The sequence below is a fragment of the Berghia stephanieae genome, chromosome 1 (genome assembly GCF_034508935.2).
Source record: "Berghia stephanieae isolate SIO BIC M18660-M18661 chromosome 1, UCSD_Bste_1.3, whole genome shotgun sequence".
Lineage (NCBI taxonomy): Eukaryota > Metazoa > Mollusca > Gastropoda > Nudibranchia > Aeolidiidae > Berghia > Berghia stephanieae.
In genome coordinates, this window is record NC_088360.1 from 113,001,724 (window position 1) to 113,023,886 (window position 22,163).

General features: G+C 34.4%; 1 protein-coding gene across 2 annotated transcripts in view; it reads right to left on the minus strand.

The window, feature by feature from the left end:
• Positions 1-4,352: 4,352 nt before the first annotated feature.
• The window catches only part of LOC144962760 (glycogen debranching enzyme-like), a 53,105-nt gene continuing 35,294 nt past the window's right edge, over positions 4,353-22,163 (minus strand). For both annotated transcript variants that reach the window (XM_078895995.1, XM_078895994.1), the window contains 16 exons: positions 20,267-20,420; positions 19,483-19,708; positions 18,696-18,970; positions 17,165-17,298; positions 16,826-16,959; positions 16,110-16,288; positions 15,433-15,535; positions 14,354-14,579; positions 13,865-13,976; positions 12,666-12,801; positions 12,105-12,217; positions 11,562-11,773; positions 10,175-10,272; positions 9,076-9,163; positions 7,657-7,845; positions 4,353-6,907 (listed from right to left, as the gene is read on the minus strand). In XM_078895995.1, the coding sequence (XP_078752121.1) occupies positions 6,821-6,907; positions 7,657-7,845; positions 9,076-9,163; positions 10,175-10,272; positions 11,562-11,773; positions 12,105-12,217; positions 12,666-12,801; positions 13,865-13,976; positions 14,354-14,579; positions 15,433-15,535; positions 16,110-16,288; positions 16,826-16,959; positions 17,165-17,298; positions 18,696-18,970; positions 19,483-19,708; positions 20,267-20,420 (2,466 nt within the window). In that variant the 3' untranslated portion in view covers positions 4,353-6,820. The remainder of the gene's footprint in view (positions 6,908-7,656; positions 7,846-9,075; positions 9,164-10,174; positions 10,273-11,561; positions 11,774-12,104; positions 12,218-12,665; positions 12,802-13,864; positions 13,977-14,353; positions 14,580-15,432; positions 15,536-16,109; positions 16,289-16,825; positions 16,960-17,164; positions 17,299-18,695; positions 18,971-19,482; positions 19,709-20,266; positions 20,421-22,163) is intronic.

A 22,163-nucleotide genomic window follows, 5' to 3' on the forward strand; every position in this document is an offset into this window, starting at 1 on the left:
AGAGAGAGAGAGAGAGAGAGAGAAAGAGAGAGAGAGAGGATGAGAGAGAGATTCGTTTTTTGTTCAAAATTTCTCTCTCTCTCTCTCTCTCTCTCATATTGCACAAGGTTGTACTATTTTACTATTTATCAAGAACAGCCAAGGTGGCAACCCAGTCTCTGTATAAACTAAGCAAGATGGCAACAGGGACCTCGCTCCTTATCCAATGCCGAAGCTTTAATTTGAGTCAAACGGTTTGGTTAAAAAAAAAACACCCAAAATAAGTTCGTGTGTGATGGAAGTTGAAGTCGGCTTATTATAAAATCGTTTATGGTCTGTTTGGATTACCCTTTTTAAATAGAAAAGGTGAATATAACATAAACTTGAAGAATAGGCAAGCTAAATGAAAATTAAATTGACTGATTAAATGAGTACGCGAGGCTGAGTTGCGAACGACTACTGGGTTCAGACATTCCGATCCCAGTGTCATTCATGTTCACCGTACCGTGTTACTGTCTACACACTACACTGCATTGTTAGTGACTGGTCATGTCTTTTTTGTTTGTATGTTTTACGCAAGCTTAATAAAAATTAAATTGACTGATTAAATGAATACGTGAGGCAGAGTTGCGAACGACTCATGGGTTCCGACATTCCGACCCCAATGTCAGTGTCAGTCATGTTCACCGTACTGTGTTACTGTCTACACACTACACGGCATTGTTAGTGACTGGTCATGCCTTTTTTGTTTGTATGTTTCTTTTAATATGGGTCAATTTACAAAGAATAATAATAGAAATGTTCAAAACAAAAACTAGATTCACTATTACGTGCCTGTAATGAAGTGCTTTCCACAAACCGTGAGCGAGAATGATGGTGGAGGTAATGGCAACCATGTGGGTTTGTTATTGCTTCCTGCCTCCGTCAACCCACGCATCCAGTTGCGTAACCCACGCTGAATCTGACCAATATAGCCTCTGTAGCTATCCTCATTGACCTCCTGGGACGGCGAATTCTTCACTGGTTCACAATCTTCAATGCAATCTCTTTTATCCCCCTAAATATTTTGTCCTTTCCATGTGGCCTTGTACCCTGTTGTGGAATGGGACCATTTAAGGTTCATCTGGGCCCTGCCTGGAGTCTTATTGAAAGGAAAATAGTGGAATTTAAAAAAATATATATGAGAGAAGTTATATTTTTCTCCATTGTTTTGTTTTTCTGGGTTTTACGGCGCTTGCAACACATTTAGGTTATATAAGCGCCAGTAAAAAGGAAGAAAATGGGATAGTCACATTCTAGAATTACAATTAAAGCACCCAAGAAAAGGTAAGACAAAGGGGAACTGGGAACAAATAGGAATCAGATGTAGATTCCAAGAGCAGCCATAATGTACTAAGTTTAAGATCACCTTAAGTCTCATCCAAACACCAGCACAGGATCCCACTAAGAGGAATACACTCATATGCTTACATTATACATTCAAAACAATAAGGACTCCGACCAGGGCCAAGACAAAACCAAATAATCTCATTCCGAGACAAAGACGGAAAGCAAATTGGAAAATAGATATAAGGGGATAATAGACACAGTAAGTGCAACCCTGCCCACTATGGGAGGTCAGGAACCCCACCCAGTTTTCCATTGTAGATCATAGTCAACAATCAGTTGAGAAACTTGAACGTATCCAAAAAAAAAAAGCATGTCTGTTTGTCTATAGCAAATAATCCAATAAGAAAGCATGATAAATATGAAGGTTTTGTTTTTTAGTTTTTTAAGGGTTTTACGGCACTTGCAACACATTTAGGTTATATCAACGCCAGTAAAAAGGAAGAAAATGGGATAGTAAAAAGTTCTAGAATTACAATTAAAGCACCCAAGAAACGGGAAGACAAAAGGGGAATTGGTTCAAATAGGAAACAGATGTAGATTCCAAGAGCACACTATCAAAGTCTCATCCAGACACAAGCACAGCTCCCCACTGAGAGGAATACACTAAAATGTTTACAAATCAATATAATACGTATACAAAACATAATACAGTGCATAACAGAGAGATGATTTACAAGGAAAAAAATATCATCTCCCAAAACAATAACTATGCATTTGACCGTTTCCCTCCCAGCTAGGACTAGGGCCAAGGGAAAACCAAGTAATCTCATTCCAAGACAAAGACAGAGAGTATGTTGGAAAACAGATATAAGGGGATGGGAGACACAGTATGTACCTCCCTGTCCACTATGGGAGGTCAGGAACCTCACCCAGATAAATATGATGGAACAAAATGGATGGATATCATTGGCCAAAAGGAGAGAGTTACAAAGGCTGACATTGCTTTGTTGTTTTTATTTCGTTTTTTAGGCTTTTGCGGCTCTTGCAACACATTTAGGTCATATCAGCGCCAGTAAAAAGGAAGAAATGGGATAGTAAAAAGTTCTAGAATTACAATTAAAGCACCCAAGAAAAAGCAAGACAAAAGGAATTAATTCAGATAGACACAAGCACAGGTCCCTATTAAGAGAAACACACTCAAATGTTTACAAATAGAATAGATATATAAAACAAACAATACATTGCATAACAGAGAGATGATTTACAAGACAAAAAACATCATTTCCCAAAACTCTATACATTTGACTGTTTCCCTCACAGCCAGGTATCGGGCCAGGACCAGGACAAAAACTAAGTAATCTCATTCCAATATAAAAACAGAAAGCACGTTGAAAAAAATATAGTTTTATAGAAGACATAGTACGTGTTTCCCTTCCCACTATGAGTTCAGGAACCCCACCCAGGCTTACATTGTTAATTTAAAAAGAAGATAACACAACCCCAATATATTATCTAGAGAAACGTCAAGAAAGGAAAATATATATAAAAGTGACATTCTCCCGGACAAACACACACCTGCAATCATTCTTTCCAGGTGTAACTCAAATGAAGAATTCACTCTCTTCTGACATTTGATATTTATAGACTACTCAGTAGCTCTGAATTGTTAAACCCCTCAAACTGTACAAGCCAAACCACCTACATCTTCTCAATGTCGAGGTTACCTTCAGAATTAAAGTAAAGTAATCGAATGGATTGCATTGGATGAGGAGCTCATTCCAGAGAGTTATGGCAGAAAGAAAAAAAAGAAAGGAGTTTTGTGGCCTTTTCTGACTGTAGACATGGCGGATTTGAAATATAATGTTACCCTATTTGAGAATGTTTGTTTTTGTTTTTAAGGGTTTTACGGCGCTTGCAACACATTTAGGTCATATCAGCGCCAGTAAAAAGGTAGAAAATTGAATAGTCAAAAGTTCTAGAATTACAATTAAAGCACCCAAGAAAAAGTAAGACAAAGTGGAATTGGTTCAAATAGGGAACAGATGTAGATTCTAAGACCACACTATCAGTGTACTTGGTTTGAGATCATGTAAAAGCCTCATCCTGACCCAAGTCCCCGCTTAGAGGAATACACTCAAATATTTTCAAACCATTATATATTTAAAACCCAAAAAAATATAACAGTACATAACAGAGAGTTGATTTACAAGGAAAAAAAATATCATTTCCCAAAACGATAACTATACCTTTGACTGTTTCCCTCCCAGTCAAGGACTCTGGCCAGGGCTAGGACAAAACCAAGTAATCCCATACCAAGTCAAAGGCAGAAAGCAACTCGGAAAAAAATCTATATATATAGGGGATAGAAGACAAAGCGCAACCCCCTGCCCAACATGGGAGGTCAAAGACCCTACCCAGCTATTTGAGAATATTCCTTCTTGAATCAATCTAGTAAATTTCAGGATTTACCTCAGTTCGGTGTCTGAACGAGTTCCCTTTATCTGGTGGTCAAAAGAGAATGGATCTAGAGTATAGTTTTTGGTCCCAGAAAAAGATAAGATAAGTAGATCCTAGAAGCATTATATCCATAAGTTAGCCAAGACCAATCCAAAGACCTATCCGGCTGGCAGAGACACATGATCCCTGTCGAGATGGACACATTCAAATTGTTGCAATATATCATTTACTAACAATAAAATAATGTTAAATATAACAAAGAGTTGAATTACAAGGAAAACAAATGTATCTCCAACAAAAAAAAACAAACCCACAACATTAACGGGATGCATTTGGCTGTCTCTCTCCCAGCAAGAAAAAAACATTTTGCAAATATAAGGACAAGGAGGAAAGCCTTGTCAACAGAACTAAAGGTGTAGAAAAATAGAAGACACAGATAACATTTTCAGGAAAATAGTGTTATAAGTATACCGCAAAAGCCCCTAAATTTGTTGTGTTACTCCACAAACAATAATCTATTTTAAATCACATTTTAAAAATTCAGCTGCATTCTCACATTAGCATGAAAATAATGCAAAAAGAAGTCAGACCTTGTAATAATGTTTATTCAATAAGTAAATGCTAGGGGGGAAAAACAAGCAATTGATTTCTAAAAACCAGCAGATATTATCAATATCAAATGAAAACCAAAGTTCTTTTAGCACCTATCATCTATGTCATATATTACAGTCTTTAAGACTGGTGGTTTTTCAGTTAGACAGTTATTTACAATAGGGATAAATAAGCAATAACCTTTTCGCAATCTGAAAAAAAATGCTTTATTGCAATTCAAAACAAGTCATGGCACAAGGAACAAGTCTTTCACGCTAAGGGACTTTGAAAAATAGAATACTTACATAATACAAATAAAATTGAAAATATTGATAATGTTCATGGTAGGTCATATAAACGTACTGTCAGTTTAATACAGCTTAAATTCAAAAAGGTTACCAAACATATTTAGACCAGCATAAAAATTGTATTTTATTTAAACAGGTGAGCATTAATCATAATTGTCACCCGCCTTTTAATGCCCTATTATGCTTATTAATCTTACTTTATATGTATAAAAACATCCAGCTAATATACCACCTCTCAAGACTACACAGTACTCGCTGGATTCTAGCACGCCGTATTCCAGCACGCTGTATTCCAGCAAGCTTTGTAATACAACACACTGGGTGACCTAATGTATTGGTTACCGCCCATGAGCATCAGATATTGACACGCTCGGATTCTAGCATGCTTTTTGGCTTCTCCCGAGAACCTGCTAGAATCTATTAAGTACTGTACTTGTTTTTAATAACTTATTAATTTTTATTTACCTCGTAATTAAGCAACAATTTAACTCAATTTCTCATGCAAGGAGGCCTTCTGATTCAAAAACAGTTCTTAAACGTGACTTGGTGTTTACAATTTTTAAAAAGTGCAGTAAATTAACATTATATATCTTTACAATAAACTGTTTCAATCTGGGTGGAGTGGCTTTTCAATCTGGATGGAGTGGCTTGCACCTGATAGATGAATTGTCATTAAGTGATACAATTCCCGTTGCACAACACAAGATCAAATCTTATAATTAGAATATTGCATATGACTGTCTATCAAATGATTAGGCTAGGATAATGTAATTTACTAGGTGAGGGGCAGGAAATATTGTAACCCAAGAGGCAGGTTGTTAAAAGGAGACCATCATTTTGTTTTTATATCAGATATCAATGCAGCATTGATAGTGTTAGACATTCATTCAATATTGATAAGTTTATATCACAATGAGAGATTTTATCCTGCAATGTAACCTTAGTCAAATAAGGTACGTAATTTAATAAAAACCAATGTTGCCGAATAATTCATGGCCCACCAGGCAAGGAAAAGGTAGCTTCACATTTCAATACATATGAAGTTAGAAAATAATAACATATCCAGACTCCATGCTAAGACCTTTTACATTATTTACAATATTTACCAGTTTGACAACTTAGTGGTATGTGCTATCAAAAATATAATTTAATCTAAAGAAATTAAATCAGTTACACTGTTGTACATAAAAGTAGCATTTGAAGCGGACCATAATCGGATGGATCTAAATTATGAACTGTACCATTTTAACACTCAAAAAGCAAAAGCTTTTAAAAAGAAGATTTCATGGATCCTCTGATTCTCGATTAAAAATAAGAAATAGTGCATTTCTGTGATTTATTTGAATGTCCACGTACAAATAGATTTGGAAATCTTTCAATAAATTCCAAAATCACGCCAACAGTTACATGTAGTCAGTGGCTATCACTTGTTTACAAAACTGAGCCATACATGAACAATTTCAACATTATAAACTTGACATATTTTAGAGTATCTTAATTTCTTTTTTCAAATAATTTTTCTGAATCAAATCAGAGCTTATAATCACACATGCCTAAGTAGTCAGAACAATTTCCCATGCAGCACAACTTGTACACATTAACATAATTATAAATCATCAAAACTTTAACTTATGTGACTAAAACATAACAATAAAGGTATCTTTCCTTGAGTACATAATCAACACGAAATAAATTTACCAACGTTCTTAAGTACCATAAACTATTGCATGCCACGTATGACTTCCACAAGACGTTATGTCTTCTTCTTCCCCTTCCTCTTCTTCCTCCTCCTCCACCTCCTCCTTAAATTAAAAAAAAACAAAACATGATCCCAATGTCTGTGAGTGATAGCATTAAATAAAAATGCCATAACAAACAATAAAATGTGCTTTATTCTAAAACGAATTAAATGAGAACCAAAAATAAAAAACATTCGCCCCTCAAGAAAACAAACAAAACAGCTATTGGTTCGTTAACGTAAAATGTTTACATTAGCGATTATTATTCAACATTCTGATTAAAATACTTGATTTTGGAGTCAAAATCCTGTTATACCTGAATTATGATTGGTGAAGCTAGCGTTTACTTTAAAATAACTATCTTATAGGACAAACTTCTATATTAGTTCTCTCCTCTCAACAAGCAATGTGATAGGTTCATTCTTCCAATTTGGCCAAATCATACAAAACCTCCAGAATGGTTGCGTTACTCCACGCTTGAGTCCTACAGCTTCCTGGACAGAACTGGTGAGAGAGAAATAACTTGTCAAATTATGTTTTTAAAATATTTCTGCAATATGAAATATTCCACAGTAGATTGATTTATACATAGACTTAAAGAGAGAGATGTATTAATGTTTTTAAGGATTTTACGGTGCTTGCAACACATTAAGGTCGTTCCAACGCCAGCGAAAAGGAAGCATATGGGATAGTAAAAAAAGTTATATATTTGCAATTGAAAGCACTTAAGATAAAGGGGAATGGTTCAAATTGGGAACAGATGTAAGATTCCAAGAGCACACTATCAGTGTACTTAGTTTGAGATCATCTAAAAGTCTCATCCATATAAAAGCACAGGTCCCCACTCAGGAATGCACTCAAATGTTTACAAACCATTATATATTTACAGAGAAAAATGTAACAATAATAACAGAGAGACGATTTATAAGGGGAAAATTATCTCCCAAAACTATAACTATACATGTGATGTTTCCCTTCCAGCCAAGGACTCCAGCCAGGGCTAGGATAAAACTAAGTAATCCCATTCCACGACAGACAAAAAACAACTCGGAAAACAGATATAGGGGGTAGAAGACATTGTGTGACCTCCTACCCATTAAAAAGAGAAAGAGAGAGAGAGAGAGAGAGAGAGAGAGAGAGAGAGAGAGAGAGAGAGAGAGAAGAGAAAGAGAAAGAGAAAGAGAGAGAGAGAGAGAGAGAGAGAGAGAGAGAGAGAGAGAAGGAAAGAGAGAGAAGGAAAGAGAGAGACTTACTTTCCCATTGGAGTTTGTCAACTCAGGTAAACCTTGCCATGGGCTGTTGAGGATTTCCTCATAATGTTTAGAAAGAACTGAATTGGCATATAATTTTGTTTTCTCTAAAATTCCTGGTCTTGACTCCTCCAGTTTCTTGGCAAAGTAGAGCTTTGCACGCAGGAAGAACCCAACAGGCCACACCCACTCCTGTGGATATATGTAGTTATGTATGTGTATTAATCTATCCATATCACAAAATTAAAAAAACACAACCTAAGGACCAGGCACTAAGAATATTTTGTAAAGAGTGCTATATGTAACAATGTCAGGAAAACAACGACCCCCCCCCCCCCCCCAAAAAAAAAAACCCCACAAAAAAACACCAAAAAAAAAAAAAACAACCTCAAAATAACCCCAGAAAAACATAACATGAGTGATGGCTTATGTTTCACTTTGCCCAAAAGATAATTATTGTAATTTTTGTTTCACAATTGGGTTCATGATCAAAACATATGTGGCATGGTTTCAGACTCTATAATTAGATTCAGGATATAAACAAATTATCATATTACATCCAAACAAATAATATCACAGTAAAATACCAGTAGCTATTGTCTTTTACAATAGAGGAATAATGAAAATGTTGCTGCTTGAAGCTCTAAAGAAAAAATAACGATAAATATTGAATTGTAAGCTTAGACGAAGACAGGTACTGTGGACATTTCGGGTTTCCCCTTTATCAACAAAACAGGATGAATGAAACACTACAGACGAATGAGATAATGTAGATTGTGATTGTGATGAATAAACAAAAACATTGATGGGGCAATTAATAGTATGCTAAAATATCCACAGTTGTTTGGTCACCCCAGGTGCATTGCACCCAGCCGTTCGGAATAGGGCTACTAAAAGTACTACTGTTGCTTCTGCTGCTTCTACTGCCACTTATGATTATACTAATATCTACATCCCTTACATTTTGTATTTATTTCCAACTCCATTGTATTTAATTTCTAACAATAGTCTACATTGTATTTTATTTCACTTTCTACAAAGCACTACACAGTTCCTCCCCACCTCCCTTTTTTGACTTAATTAATTGTGCACCTTTTATAAAATATCAAATGTTCTATTTTAATTCGTGCTTCCTTACAAAAGGAGCATACTATTTCCTGCCCCATCAATTTTTGTTTATTCACCTAACAACGCCACTACCACAATCACATTACCTCATTTATCTGTAGTGTTTCATTCTTTGTCTAATAATTGAAGCTTACAATTCAATATTTATCATTATTTTTTTATTTTGGAGGGAAAATTACAAGATTGTTCCAAGACAAGACTTGCATTTTTAAGTAATTAATTTATTTGATCAATTGTTGATTACTTTTTTTTTTTGCTCACTGACAAAACCAAACAATAAAGGTTTGATCTTACCGGTCCCTGGTGGTAATTCCAGCCATTTGCCACAGTAATGTCATCTGAGTCATTGTCGTTGTGGTAGTCACCCCTGTATTTCCAATCTCTGAAATAAATCATTTCAAAATGAAGTAGCATGGATGTCCAGTGGTATAAACTTATGAAACAGTGTCTTTCATAGTTACTCACATTCTCTCACTGTACTCAGGTGTAAAATGAGTACCTGGCCTGCATGTTACGTGTTGTTGTTGGTCAAGAACACTCTGTAAAGCACTTTGAGCACTAATAGTGAATTTTGCACTATATAAATGCTCACTTATTTCAGCAACAATGATACGACTATGTGGTCTAGTGGTATGACACTCGGATTGGAAGGTTAGGGGTTCGAGTCCTGCTCTGAGCAGCGCATAGTGAGTGCCTGGCTGTTAACAGAGTTGTCTCTGTGAGAAAAAAATTATAATATCGTCTAACAGGTGTCATGTCTCGTCCTACATGTTAAGTGTTGCTGTTGGTTAGACACCCCTTGTAAATCACTTTGAGCAAGTTTAGTGGATATTGTGATATATAAAAGCTCAACGGTGATCATCTAGAATTTCATATATCAATGAAAGAGTGGATGAATTTATCAATATGGCATAAGAATTATCCTTTCAGTAGGATTTATGATCTACCTGGTTACAATCTGCAAGATGGGGTTTTACTTTTAGAACATTTATTTGCTTCTTTTAGGTATAAACTAGATAGGGTGATTCAATGCAAATTAAAAGTGATCAATTTGGATCACACTCCCCCATCTGTTATACGAAAGAAATGGAAGAAAAATTAAGACATTTTTTTTTGGAAGAAATTCTATTAAACGAACTTATTGATACAAAGCTGCTAGAAGCTGTGGACTGTAAAAAGTAATAAACAAAAATGAATGTAACAGCTTGAAAAAAAAGAACAAAATAACAAATACTGAAGGTTTCACGCTCAAAAATCGTCGTCAGTCAACAACAAGAAGCAATAAAAACATCAATACATTATTTAAAAACCAGTTAGATGGCAGAGAAAAATTTAGCACGTCCTTTCTTTCTGTAGTAAAATATTGCAACTAGCACTTTTTAAATGAACTTACTTAGGAGTTAGTGTTCTCATTCCTAGCGGCCCTAGTAGAATGTTTCCAGTAGTTTCTAGAGCGATCCAAGCTTTCTCAGGAGTGAATAATGATGGGGCCTGGTATTTGTAGAAAAAAAGATCATAAAGATCAATGAAGTCATGATGAATGAAAAGAAGTGATATTAATTATTTGTTTTTACAGAATTCATTTAGAAAACTAAAATCATTGATAAAATGGCAATACAACATACAAACCAAATAATGCATCATTCAATTTGGCCTCTAAGATTTGTCCAGAGAATAGAAAAAAGCTTTGCATTATTACATTAAAGAGGCTATAAAAATGCAAGACAGAATAAAAAAAAAAAAAGAAATAGGGAAGGGGAGATGAAAAAAAAATCATATACAGGGTGTTTTTTATTACTACCCAATAAAGAATTAAAATAGCTTTAAAACAAGAAATGATAGAAACATCTAGTTTTATTGCAATGTTTTGCATCACTATTCATGTTTTTGTGGTGAAAATTTTAAGAAGATAAATAAGCCGTTACATTACAGTCACGCTTTTTGTAAAAAGGGAGAAATTTGACTCAAGTGATTGTTTTGTTTTGTTTTTAAGGGTTTTACGGCGCTTGCAACACATTAAGGTCATATCAGCGCCAGTAAAAAGGAAGAAAATGGGATAGGTAAAAGTTCTAGAATTACAATAAAGCATCCAAGAAAAGGGAAGACAAAGGGGAATTGGTTCAAATAAGAGACAGGTGTAGATTCCAAAAGCACTCTATCAAAGTACTTAGTTTGAGATCACTAAAAGTCTCATCCAGACACAAGCACAGGTCCCCGCTGAGAGGAACACACTCAAATGTTTTACAAATCATATATAATATAAAGAAAGCATAATACAGTGCATAACAGAGAGATGATTTACAATGAAAATAATATCATCTCCCAAAACTAACTATACATTCGACTGTTTCCCTCTCAGCCAGGGCATCTGGCCAGGACCAGGTCAAAACCAAGTAATCCCATTCCAAGACAAAGACAGAAAGCATGTTGGAAAACAGATATAAGGGGATAGAAGACACAGGATGTACCCCCCTGCCCACTATGGGAGATCAGGAACCCCACCCAGTGACTCAAGTGAATTTTTATGCAAAAATTGGAAGAAAAATAAAGGCGCGTCAAAAACCGCTTGAGTCAAATTTCTCTTTTTACAAAAAGCGTGACTGTATTGTAATGTCTTAAGCATCTTCTTGAAATTTTCACACAAAAAACTTGAATAGTGATGAAAAACTATGCAAAAAATTAATGTTTCTATCATTTCTAGTTTTTAAGCTATTTCAATTCTTTATCGGGTAGTTATAAAAAAACACCTGTTTAATGAACTAGACACATTATTTACGTACCACAACCATGGCCACAGGGAAATTACATCTAAATTGGAAGTCAGGCCAAGTGTGGGAGGCCTTGTAAGAGTCTTTGTAAATTCCCCTTTGGTTCGCGAGGTCGACATTGCTGTCTGTAGGTAAGTCAGCCGTGACAGGAATGAAGAAAATCTTCTCAAAATTGTTAACAATCAAGTCGTGCCATTTCTTAAACGATATTTTGGTCTTCTTTCCTGCAGTTAAAAAAAAGGTTATTGTTAAGAGTCACCAAATATTTTTACTTGATGCATTTCTTGTACTACCAATTCACGATCTTACAAACTTGTCCCTACAATTGGACACACACACAAAATCAGAGTTAATCAAATTATGTATAGATTGATTAAAACAAATCATTTCCAGACATCCTATTAAATTATAGACCAGTTTTCTCTTTTTTAAGCATTCCAAAATAAACATTATTCCTGTCATGAATATAAATGCCTGTTCAAACTGATAAAAATAACAATTTACACATCAAATTCAACAAAAGAGATGACATACAATGAAATCATCTTACACTACCTTCAATGTCTGCCTCTACCCCATTGTGAGGGTAGAGATTTTTCTCACTTGCTTCCGACAACCACTTGACAGTGCTGGCACACAAACCAACCAGTTCAACAGCTGACCCGTCTCTAGATGAATGTAAGATAAAATATCAAAATAAGTGATGACAAAAGGCTTCGCTTTTATTTCATAACAACTTTCCAAACCTAAAAAAATGTTTAATGTGTAAATTATTCTTAAAAGTTTTAAAAAGTTTAAAATTTGAAATAATGTATGTTGTATTAACTTTTCCACAAAGAGATCAAGCATTTAAATAATAAAACACTCATTTCTGTTTTTGATAGATAAGGGGATATTCTGACTATTTCTTTTTTTTCTTCTTTCTTTTAAATTCAAACAATGAGATCAGGTGGTTGAATATGAGTGAAATCTAATTTCAGTGAGAGCACAAGTATAAATGAAGTAACGAAGCATGAAGAAAGCTAGTAAAAAAACTTTTCAGAAGTAGGCATATTTCAATGTATCGCAACTTGTTAAATCTTTGCCATGGCTAAAACAATATTAGAAGATGAGAACCTGGGAGTGGCAGGTTTCCCCTTGTTCCCTGCCTTGATAGAGCTTCCCATCTTATCCATCCAAGTCCCACAATTCCACTGGTTTCCTCCAAATACAAATCCTGTGGACCAATCCACACCTACCTCATTGTTGAAACCTGGAGGAATGAAAATTAAATATTTTATTGTCATGTGTAAAATGCTTCAACTGCACCAAACCGCTAAATGTATTATTCAATATGACACAATTGCTAAACTAAGGTCTTTATTTGCTCTTTTTTGTTTGTCAATTAACCCCAATAAAAGCGGGAAGGCGGAAATAAAATAAATTGATTGTTTAAAAGCACCACTTCCATTAATAAGAACATTTCATTGGATGAATTTATCGATATGGCATAAGAATTATCCTTTCAGTAGGATTTATGATCTACCTGGTTACAATCTGCAAGATGGGGTTTTGTTTTTAGAACATTTGTTTGCTTCTTTTAGTAATTTATAAGAACATTTCATTAGAACTATATAGAATTTAAATCTTAAAAAGAAAATGTCAAAATTTATATCACAATTTGTATCCTAACCTTTTATTCCTAAATTATATTTGTTGTTTGTTTTAAGGGGTTTTACAGCACTTGTGTCACTTTTAGGTCATTTCGGCACCAGTAAAAAAGTAAGAAGATGGGAATAGGAGAAACAGACAAAGGGGATTCGAAGAACAAACTATCAATGTATTTAGTTTAAGATCACTTCAAGTTCCATCAGACACAAGCACGGGATACCACCACAGGATCCTAATAAAAGAAATACACTCAAATACTTACAAAGTATTAAATTTTAAAAAACAAACAAAAAAACGATAGCAGGAAATAACCGATGATTTACAAAAAAAAAAAAAACATTTCCCAAAACTAATACCACATATTCAACTGTTTCCCTCCTAGCTTAAGATTCAAACCAGGGCCAGGTTAGAACCTAGTAATCTCATTCCAAGACAAAGACAGAAAGCAACATGTAGAAGGAGAACAGAGACAGGGACATAAAAGATACTGCAAGAGTATCCTCTCTGTCCACCATGGGAGTTCAAATAACTCACTTCGATTCTCAAAGTAGAGAATAATCAAAATGTTACATTTTACCGAAGGATAAGAAAAATATTTCATTATTACAATTTAACAGTCTTATACAGTGATTTGGTGATTGATCGTCACATGACTAATTGCTTACCGTTGTTTGTCATGTGTTCGTCTATTTGAACCCCAGCATTCCTCTCTTTAAACTTGACTCCAGTTGCATGTCTTCTGAGAGCTTCCTGCATTACTTCATGTAAAGGTTGATCCTGTGTTTGATTTGAAAGAAAGTATGTCGATAGCCTGATCATGCAATCATTGTTGCTGCTAGAAATTCATAAATAATCATGTTTGGTTGTTGGTTTTGGAGCTACCACAGCTTAAATTTATCAAACACAAATGATTCTTATTCTTAATCCTTAGAAAACAACTGTTGAAAATGTTTGAGCTTGATTAGAAACATATACGGCAACAAGTGATAGAGAGAGCCATTATTAATCCCAGTCTTCACAATAAAAATGTGTTTTTATTACTACATAAATCTGTCCAAACCCATTTCATAAAAATTGTTCTAATTCCAGCAACCGTATTATGAAGCTAACTCCAACCAGAACATTTATTATTTTTAAAAAAAGAATTCACTTACCATTACACCTGGTTCCTGAGGTGCTGATTCGTCTTGAGGATAGAGACGGGACACTGGCAAATTGAGGATGTTATAGCCATCTGGCACACTGGTACAATAATCTTGTATAGCCTGCAGCCAATACCACACAGAATCTCGACAGTTGTAGCGTGCCAGTGTGCCCTGATTCAATAGATTTGGGATTAGTCCATGACGCAAAGTCCCTGCATAGGCCAGAATGATGTCCCTGTTGCAAGAGATTGTCTTAACAGATAAGAATTATGCTTACAGTTCCTACTCTGATTTTATAAATTAATATAACAAATGTACCACATCATACACATTGAGCTGTTTTTGATAACAGTATTAATTAACCAGTGGGCTTTTCAGGAATTTAAATGGATGTTTTCAAGCTTTAATTTTAAAGAACAATTTTTGATTTAATCAGTTTGTAATAAATTGAAACATTTGCAAAAAACACAAACAATAGGAACAACTAACATGAGATGGTAATGGGTGTGAATTCAATTCATTTGCCTCTTTATTTTTTTCCCTCCATTTAATGAAGCAATTTACATAATGTAAGTTAAATTCTCATTCTCATTCCATCCATAGAAAAGTCAAGGGTGCACAAATAAGGGATCATGTGCTAAACAGGGGCAGTGCATTATCTAAACTTCTGAGAAAACAAAACATTATGACTTAAAGATAAATGGAGAATGCAGAATCTTTTACTGAGGATTCGAAAATGCAGCCAATATTGCAGACTCAAAGTTAAAAGTTAAACTTTAACAGTAGGTATTATAGATTCATATAAAAAATATCTTTGATTCTGAAGAGAGTTAGTTGGCAAACTGCATTGACAAAGCTTCATTTTGTCCCAAATGATCTCATTTCTTTTCCTTTTTATTATCATCATCAAATGATTATGACCTCTAGACATGTGTAACATGGCGATGATATTCACTATTGTTTTCAAATTGTGATTACACATGGCATCGTACCTCTGATCTGGCCACCAATATATATTCAAATCCAGACTAAAAGTTATAAATTTTAAAGAATTTTTAAATGCCAGACAAATAAAAGCAAACATTCACCTCGCATCTTTGTGTCTTCCAGTGATAATGAGCAAACCTCTCACTGAAATGAAAGTATCCCTTCCCCAATTCCTCATGTAACCACCAGCAAAGTGTGGGAAACCTTAAAAACAGAATAGAAAATATATTTGTTATAATGTTCAATACGGTGGTATCATCTCAAATATTGTTATATCAATAACGAAAACAAATTCAACATAACAACCACATTGCAATCTTTGAAATAAAAATCAAGAAAAAATAAAGAATTCCTCAATCTTGACTCGCATAATTCACTGACACAGTGCTTGCTGAACAGTAGCCTGCTATATTAGACTTGCTCTCCATTTTAAAAAATTAGAGCAAATTCTGATTTGTAATTTTGAGGTAAATGGATGATTCCATATAAAAGTCCTTTTATCACAGAAGTTCAATCTTTAAAATGCAAATTTAAAAATACAAGTTTTATCACCATTCAAAAAAAAAATAAAACAAATAAGCTTTCCTTAACTATGCCTCTCCCAATTTTTTTTCACTATTATATATCTAATTGTTGTGTGTGTGTGTGTGTGTGTGTGTGTGTGTGTGTGTGTGTGTGTGTGTGTTTGTGTGTGTGTGTGTATGGGATGAAAGAACATGATATAAATTTTTGTATGATTATTTATTGAACAGCAGAGTGGACAACTAACATACTGTACCTGCAGCCATTGACAGCGGGGCTTGTTCTAACTTTTTGGTATGATTGTTGAACTCTTGTCTAGATGGAGGATTCAATTTGGGTGACAAAAATGGAAGCCTGGCATGACAGCTGTAACCTACAACTTGAAGCGAGGTCATGCTCAAAGCTTTCACGAACTGGGATCCATCTTTTATGAAACTTATATAAATGAGGTGTGACAAAAAACAAAAAAAAAAAACAAAAGAAAGACAAATTAGCAAAATGAATAAAGAGAAAAATAGATCAGCGAAATGCAATGTCCACATTAAAGTGTCATAATTTCCCTCAATAACTCATCATTATCGTTACATCAATTTATGTTTACTTATGATCTGTTCATAAATTCATTTCATTAAAAAAAATTTATTGTACAAAATAAATTATTTGATTGATGAGTAAGGTATTTAACATTAATTTTAGATCATGCTTTACAGTAAAATATCGTTACTTCACTAAAACCAATTTTGATTGTTCATTAATTAAATGAAATGCACACAAATTCTTGGTTAAACTCAAGTCCATAAAATCTTTCATAATAATAATAATAATATGTAAATTTACATTGCGCCTATCGTCAAAACCTCAAAGCACTTATGTGATATTTACAAACTTTTCAACAATATATAAATTATCATTTCCCATTTAAATACCTTACTGATATTTTGTACATTATAAAACCCATCAGCAAGTACTTACTCTGACATAAGGCCTGTGGCAGTCTCCATTAGCACCATGTATGCACCAGTCACAATGGCATCAAAATAACACGGAATCAAGAACCGGGGTATCAACTTCAAGTGGGAAAATATATTGGAAAACCATTTTCCAAGCTGTGGAAAACAATCATAACTCAATATGCATATTGCAATAAAAAGAAGAAAAAAACCCTTCTGAATTAAATACAAAAAATCAAGACATAAATTTTGCTATGGTGACCATGAGGATGATGGTCATGGTGGTTATGATGAATGTATTATTACAATGATGGTGATGATATTAATAAATAATGTGAGAATGATAAAGTTAATGACCTACATGATTTGTCCCTTCATGAGGCAGCAAACGATTGGCAATATAGTCCACCAACCAATCCCCTTCCCTCAAGTTAGTGCACAGAGGATGACCAAGGTCGTTGTTGGGTCGTATGTGAGACATGAGGGAAAGTACACCTGTGTGGTAACAAATTAAACAATAATTTTTTTAAAAGTGAGATTTTATATAGCGCAATATCCACTAAACGTGCTCAAAGCATTAAACAAAGGGTCCCTAACCAACAGCAACATGTAGAACGAGACATGATGCCTTTTAGGCGATATTACAATTTTTTCCAATAGAGACAACGCTGTAAACGGCAAGGTACTCATTTTACACCTGAGTACGGTGAGAGAATGTGAGTAAAGAGCATTTTCCAAGTATTCAACTATGTGCAGAGCGAGGCTCAAACCCAGAACCTTTCGATCCAAAAGCAAGTGTCATACTACAAGACCATATAGTCGCACAAAACAGAAAATTTATTCTATAAAAAACATGAGATGTGGGTTAAGGATTTATGCTTTATTGGGAGAACGTATGTAACGCTGTAAACGGCCAGGTACTCATTTTACACCTGAGTAAGGTGAGAGAATGTGAGTAAAGAGCATTTTCCAAGTACTCAACTATGTGCAGAGCGAGGCTCGAACCCAGAACCTTTCGATCCAAAAGCAAGTGTCATACTACAAGACCATATAGTCGCACAAAACAGAAAATTTATTCTATAAAAAACATGAGATGTGGGTTAAGGATTTATGCTTTATTGGGAGAACGTATATACTATCTTAAAGAGTAAAAAACTAAAATTTCAATCTAATTCCTTGATCAATTCAACTTCTTCCAAATCCGTTTTTTAATATTTGCATCACCCCTACAAAATATGATTAAAAAATAAATAATTTCTTTTTAATCTACTTTTTTCCTGTCTTTAAAAAAAAACAACTTATGGTAATTAATTATACACATGTCTTTTTTCATTGCACATCTTTTCAGTTCAATTTTATGCTTCCTTACAGCAGGGCATTTTATTTGCTGTTTCGCCGGTGCTTTATTAATATGTTTTAACAATCATTACTTTCATTTCACATCCATTAAGTTGATTTATTTATATTCTTCATGTACACTGGTGACAAAGGGAAAAATGCACGTTTTACATTTTCATTCGCTGCACGACTATTCAGAAAGCTTTGGAAATACTGAGTGGGATTTTTGATGCTCTGTTTACCCATAAAATATTTTTATATAGATAATGAGCTCAGGGAACCAGCTGGTTTATTCATTGGGATGCTTTTTACAAAATGGAATCATCCAAATTAACAAAGTGACTTGCACTGTGTTAAACAATTAAAATCGAAAAGGACAAGAAATATTATGTTTTAGAAAGCCTAATGACTATGACAAGGATCTCTCAGGGCTATATAATCTTTTCAATAGCAACATCCTTCTTACAATAATATTTTTTTTCTTAAGACTATTGCTGACTTTTTTTTCCTGGCTATATACTCTACTTGATTGTGAATGTTAAATAAAAATTTACCTCTTAGCCCACAGTAAGGCATATCACCACTGTTAGGAATATTGTAAGCCCCAAATCCGTATTCATCATCTCGTTCTTCCTTGTCCACTCTATACAAAACTCTATTCAAGTCAGCAAGAGTCAACTTCGATACAATTACACGGAAAGTTGACTCATGCTCTGCCTCATCAGTGATCATTGCCTGGCCACTGTATGATCTCATCAGATAACCAAACTGGCCCAGACCACGTCGAATATCCAAAATGGCATGTTTGGCTTGATCAACTAATGAACACCTGGAAATATAGAACACATTTTTTTTTTCATTTGAATAATAATTAGAAAAGTAAATAATTTTGGGTTTGTTGCAAATAAAAATCTCATCCTAATTACAAGCTTAATCAACTTATTCATGCAGAATATTTTACATCTCAATCAGAACATTCTTATAAAAGAGCAAATTGTTCAGGATAAGCAGGGATGGAGATGCTTTGTTTGACAGTCAATTTTCTTGTGATTAAGAAAATTGTGAACAAGATAGTGACGGGAAAGGAAAGTGGGAAACTAAGTAAAAAGTTGGGTTGAGTTGATCAATAATGATAGGTGATTGATAAACAAGAAGTAAAGAGAAAGAAAAAAGTGGCAGATAAATGGATAAAGCGGCTGGCAAAAGTCAATTCGCTGTTAGGTAGTTGGATGAATAGATGAGTGAGTTGATAGATGGACAGATAAACAGATGGATGAATGAAAAGATGGATGAATGGATAGATGAATACGTTGATTGATAGAGAGGTATGTAAGTAAATACCTAAATGCCACCACAGAGCCAGGTGTAAGATTCTTGTAGGATATCTCACTCGTCTCTTCACCATCCAGCATCCTGACATTAATCACTTGGCTCTCATTCACTGGGAACTTCTCCCGAAGCTCGAGGTAGTAGTTAGGAAGACCATTGATAAAATCTGGGTCCTTTTTGTAACAGAACATCTCACTGGGCCTCATCCTGCCCTCCAAAATGACTTGTGTTATTTTACCTGAGAGGAGTTTTTGTTGTTGACACAATCAAAATAAACATTTATATGCTTGGTTGATTTTTTTCTGGTCCATAAAACATAAGACTGACTTTGCCTTATGAAATATTTTTTTAAAAGATTGATTAGATTTTATATTCTCCTAAATTTAGTTATTCTATAAACTGAAAAATGTGATTTCAATGTACGACAACAATTTAATAAATCTTTCACTGTATTTCATGAAAGGAGAAAAATACACACAGGCATTTCAGCTTATTATGCTGTTCAGGTTTGTCATGGCAAATATTAATATTCTTCTACTGTTTGTTTTTCTTCTTTCTGAAACAACAGTAAAAAATCTTATTTCACTCTAATATGTGTTGCTCACAAGAGATGAATTTGTTTTCAATTTAGTTAAATTCAAATTTTCAAAATAAACTACATAAACATTTTTAGGTTTGGTAAATTACGAGAAGCGACAAGAAAAGCTTGTAAGCACTTTATTAAATAATGTCATCTTAAAATACTTTCCAAAAATAAAGTAAATATGCAACGAGTCATTGTCAAAAAACGTATTACCTTGAACATGAATAGGTTTGATGTGCCCACCAGTGTCATTGGGGTTGGCAGGACGAGAGAACGCTGTGCGTGCTATCAATACAACAGAGTCATGTGTCTGTGGATTGTGCCTTGTCACTGACACAGTGTCGGGGTCTATCTGATCTACATATACCTGGAGGATTTGAATTTATACATAAATGACAGTAATTCTAAAATCAAGCAATGGGACAATGACTTAACATTTACAATGTAATTGTAATTGAAAACATTGTAACCAAATGATATTTCGAACTTTCATAAATTGAAAAGACTAAATGTAATTTAATCAAAGTGTCACTCGAATCTGTGTCTAAATAATAGAATGACTGCCTAATAGGAATTAAATAATCTATAAAACCAGATTGTTAACATTAAGAATTATGGACCAATGGTAGCTGGGATCTAAATAGATCGATTTAAAGCTGTAAAAGTGGAAATACACCAATGGTTATTGCAGTAGATAAGAACAAAATCAATTCAAATAGAACTTCCAGGGTTATTTGACATAGTTGTGATTCGGATCTTATCTGAATTAAGTACTTGACAGAATGACAGATTTCAATATGCTAATGTATATTGCTATCACCTATTGAACCATTGTGTGTAAAAGTTTGAAATTTTCACCAAGTATTAAATTTGCATGGATATGAGTTATAAATTTTGATTAAAAGTGTAATTGCATTTGGCTGCACCTTATGGTTTGGCGGATGCAGACTTAAAGATAAATAAAAAATTTCAAAATTTATCAAAGAGGCATCAAAAATAATAAACCATTCTCTTGATGGAGTAGAAAGAATTCATGGAAAAGCAATAGAAAGGAAAGTATTCTCAATTACGAACAATAAAAAACATATTTTATACCATGAATCCAATGTTTTATGTTTTTGTTTTTAAGGGTTTTACGGCACTTGCAACACATTAAGGTCATATCAGCACCAGTAAAAAGGAAGAAAATGGGATAGTAAAAAGTTCTAGAATTACAATTAAAGCACCCAAGAAAAGGAAAGACAAAGGGGAATTGGTTCAAATAAGAAATAGGTGTAGATTCCAAGCGCACACCATCAAAGTACTTAGTTTGAGATCATTCCAATACAAAGACAGAAGGCCAATTGAAAAACTGCTATAGAGGGATAGAAGACACAGTAAGTGCCCTCCTGCCCACTATGGGAAATCAGGAACCCTACCTAATAGGAAGAGATGACAAAAATAAACCATAGCATTAAACGATTGTGAACTTTGTTTATAGTAGGCTACATAATTCAATGCTTTGTGGTAGCTGTCTTAACCGCCATTAAATATAATGTTAATTCCTGGAAAGTTAATTCTCTACACAAGAACCCCCCCCCCCCCCCCCTTACCGACTACGGTGCATGTTTTAGTCAATTAAATTATCAATTTCTACAATTTTCAGAGAACGGGCCCTCCCTATGTATGCCGATATAAACCAATGGTGCTGTTATACAATCGCAATAAGGAAGAGATTCTGTCGTCATCTCCATACGTTAGCCTGATCTACAATGTGACAACTTCAAAGGAATCAAATGCAATTCAAAAGCTTGCCTCACGTCAGGTAATGAAATTGTTGTGAATGAAAGTTATTGTATTCAAGTATCGTGAGGGTTAAGTGCTTGCCTGACCCAAATTAATCAGACCCACAATATGTGAGTATTTATCACAATACTGTATGTTGACACACTAATGAAAGATAGCCATAGACTCAGGTCAGGCTATAGTTTTAAGAGTGCCCCCCCCCCTCCCCCTATGCTTCCCCCCACATCCATGTTGTCCCGGGTGGTGGTGTTTTTTCTTTAAAGTATGAATGATATTCATTATTTTACCAACAAAAAGGTATGGATCTAAGAGGATGGGCAAACAT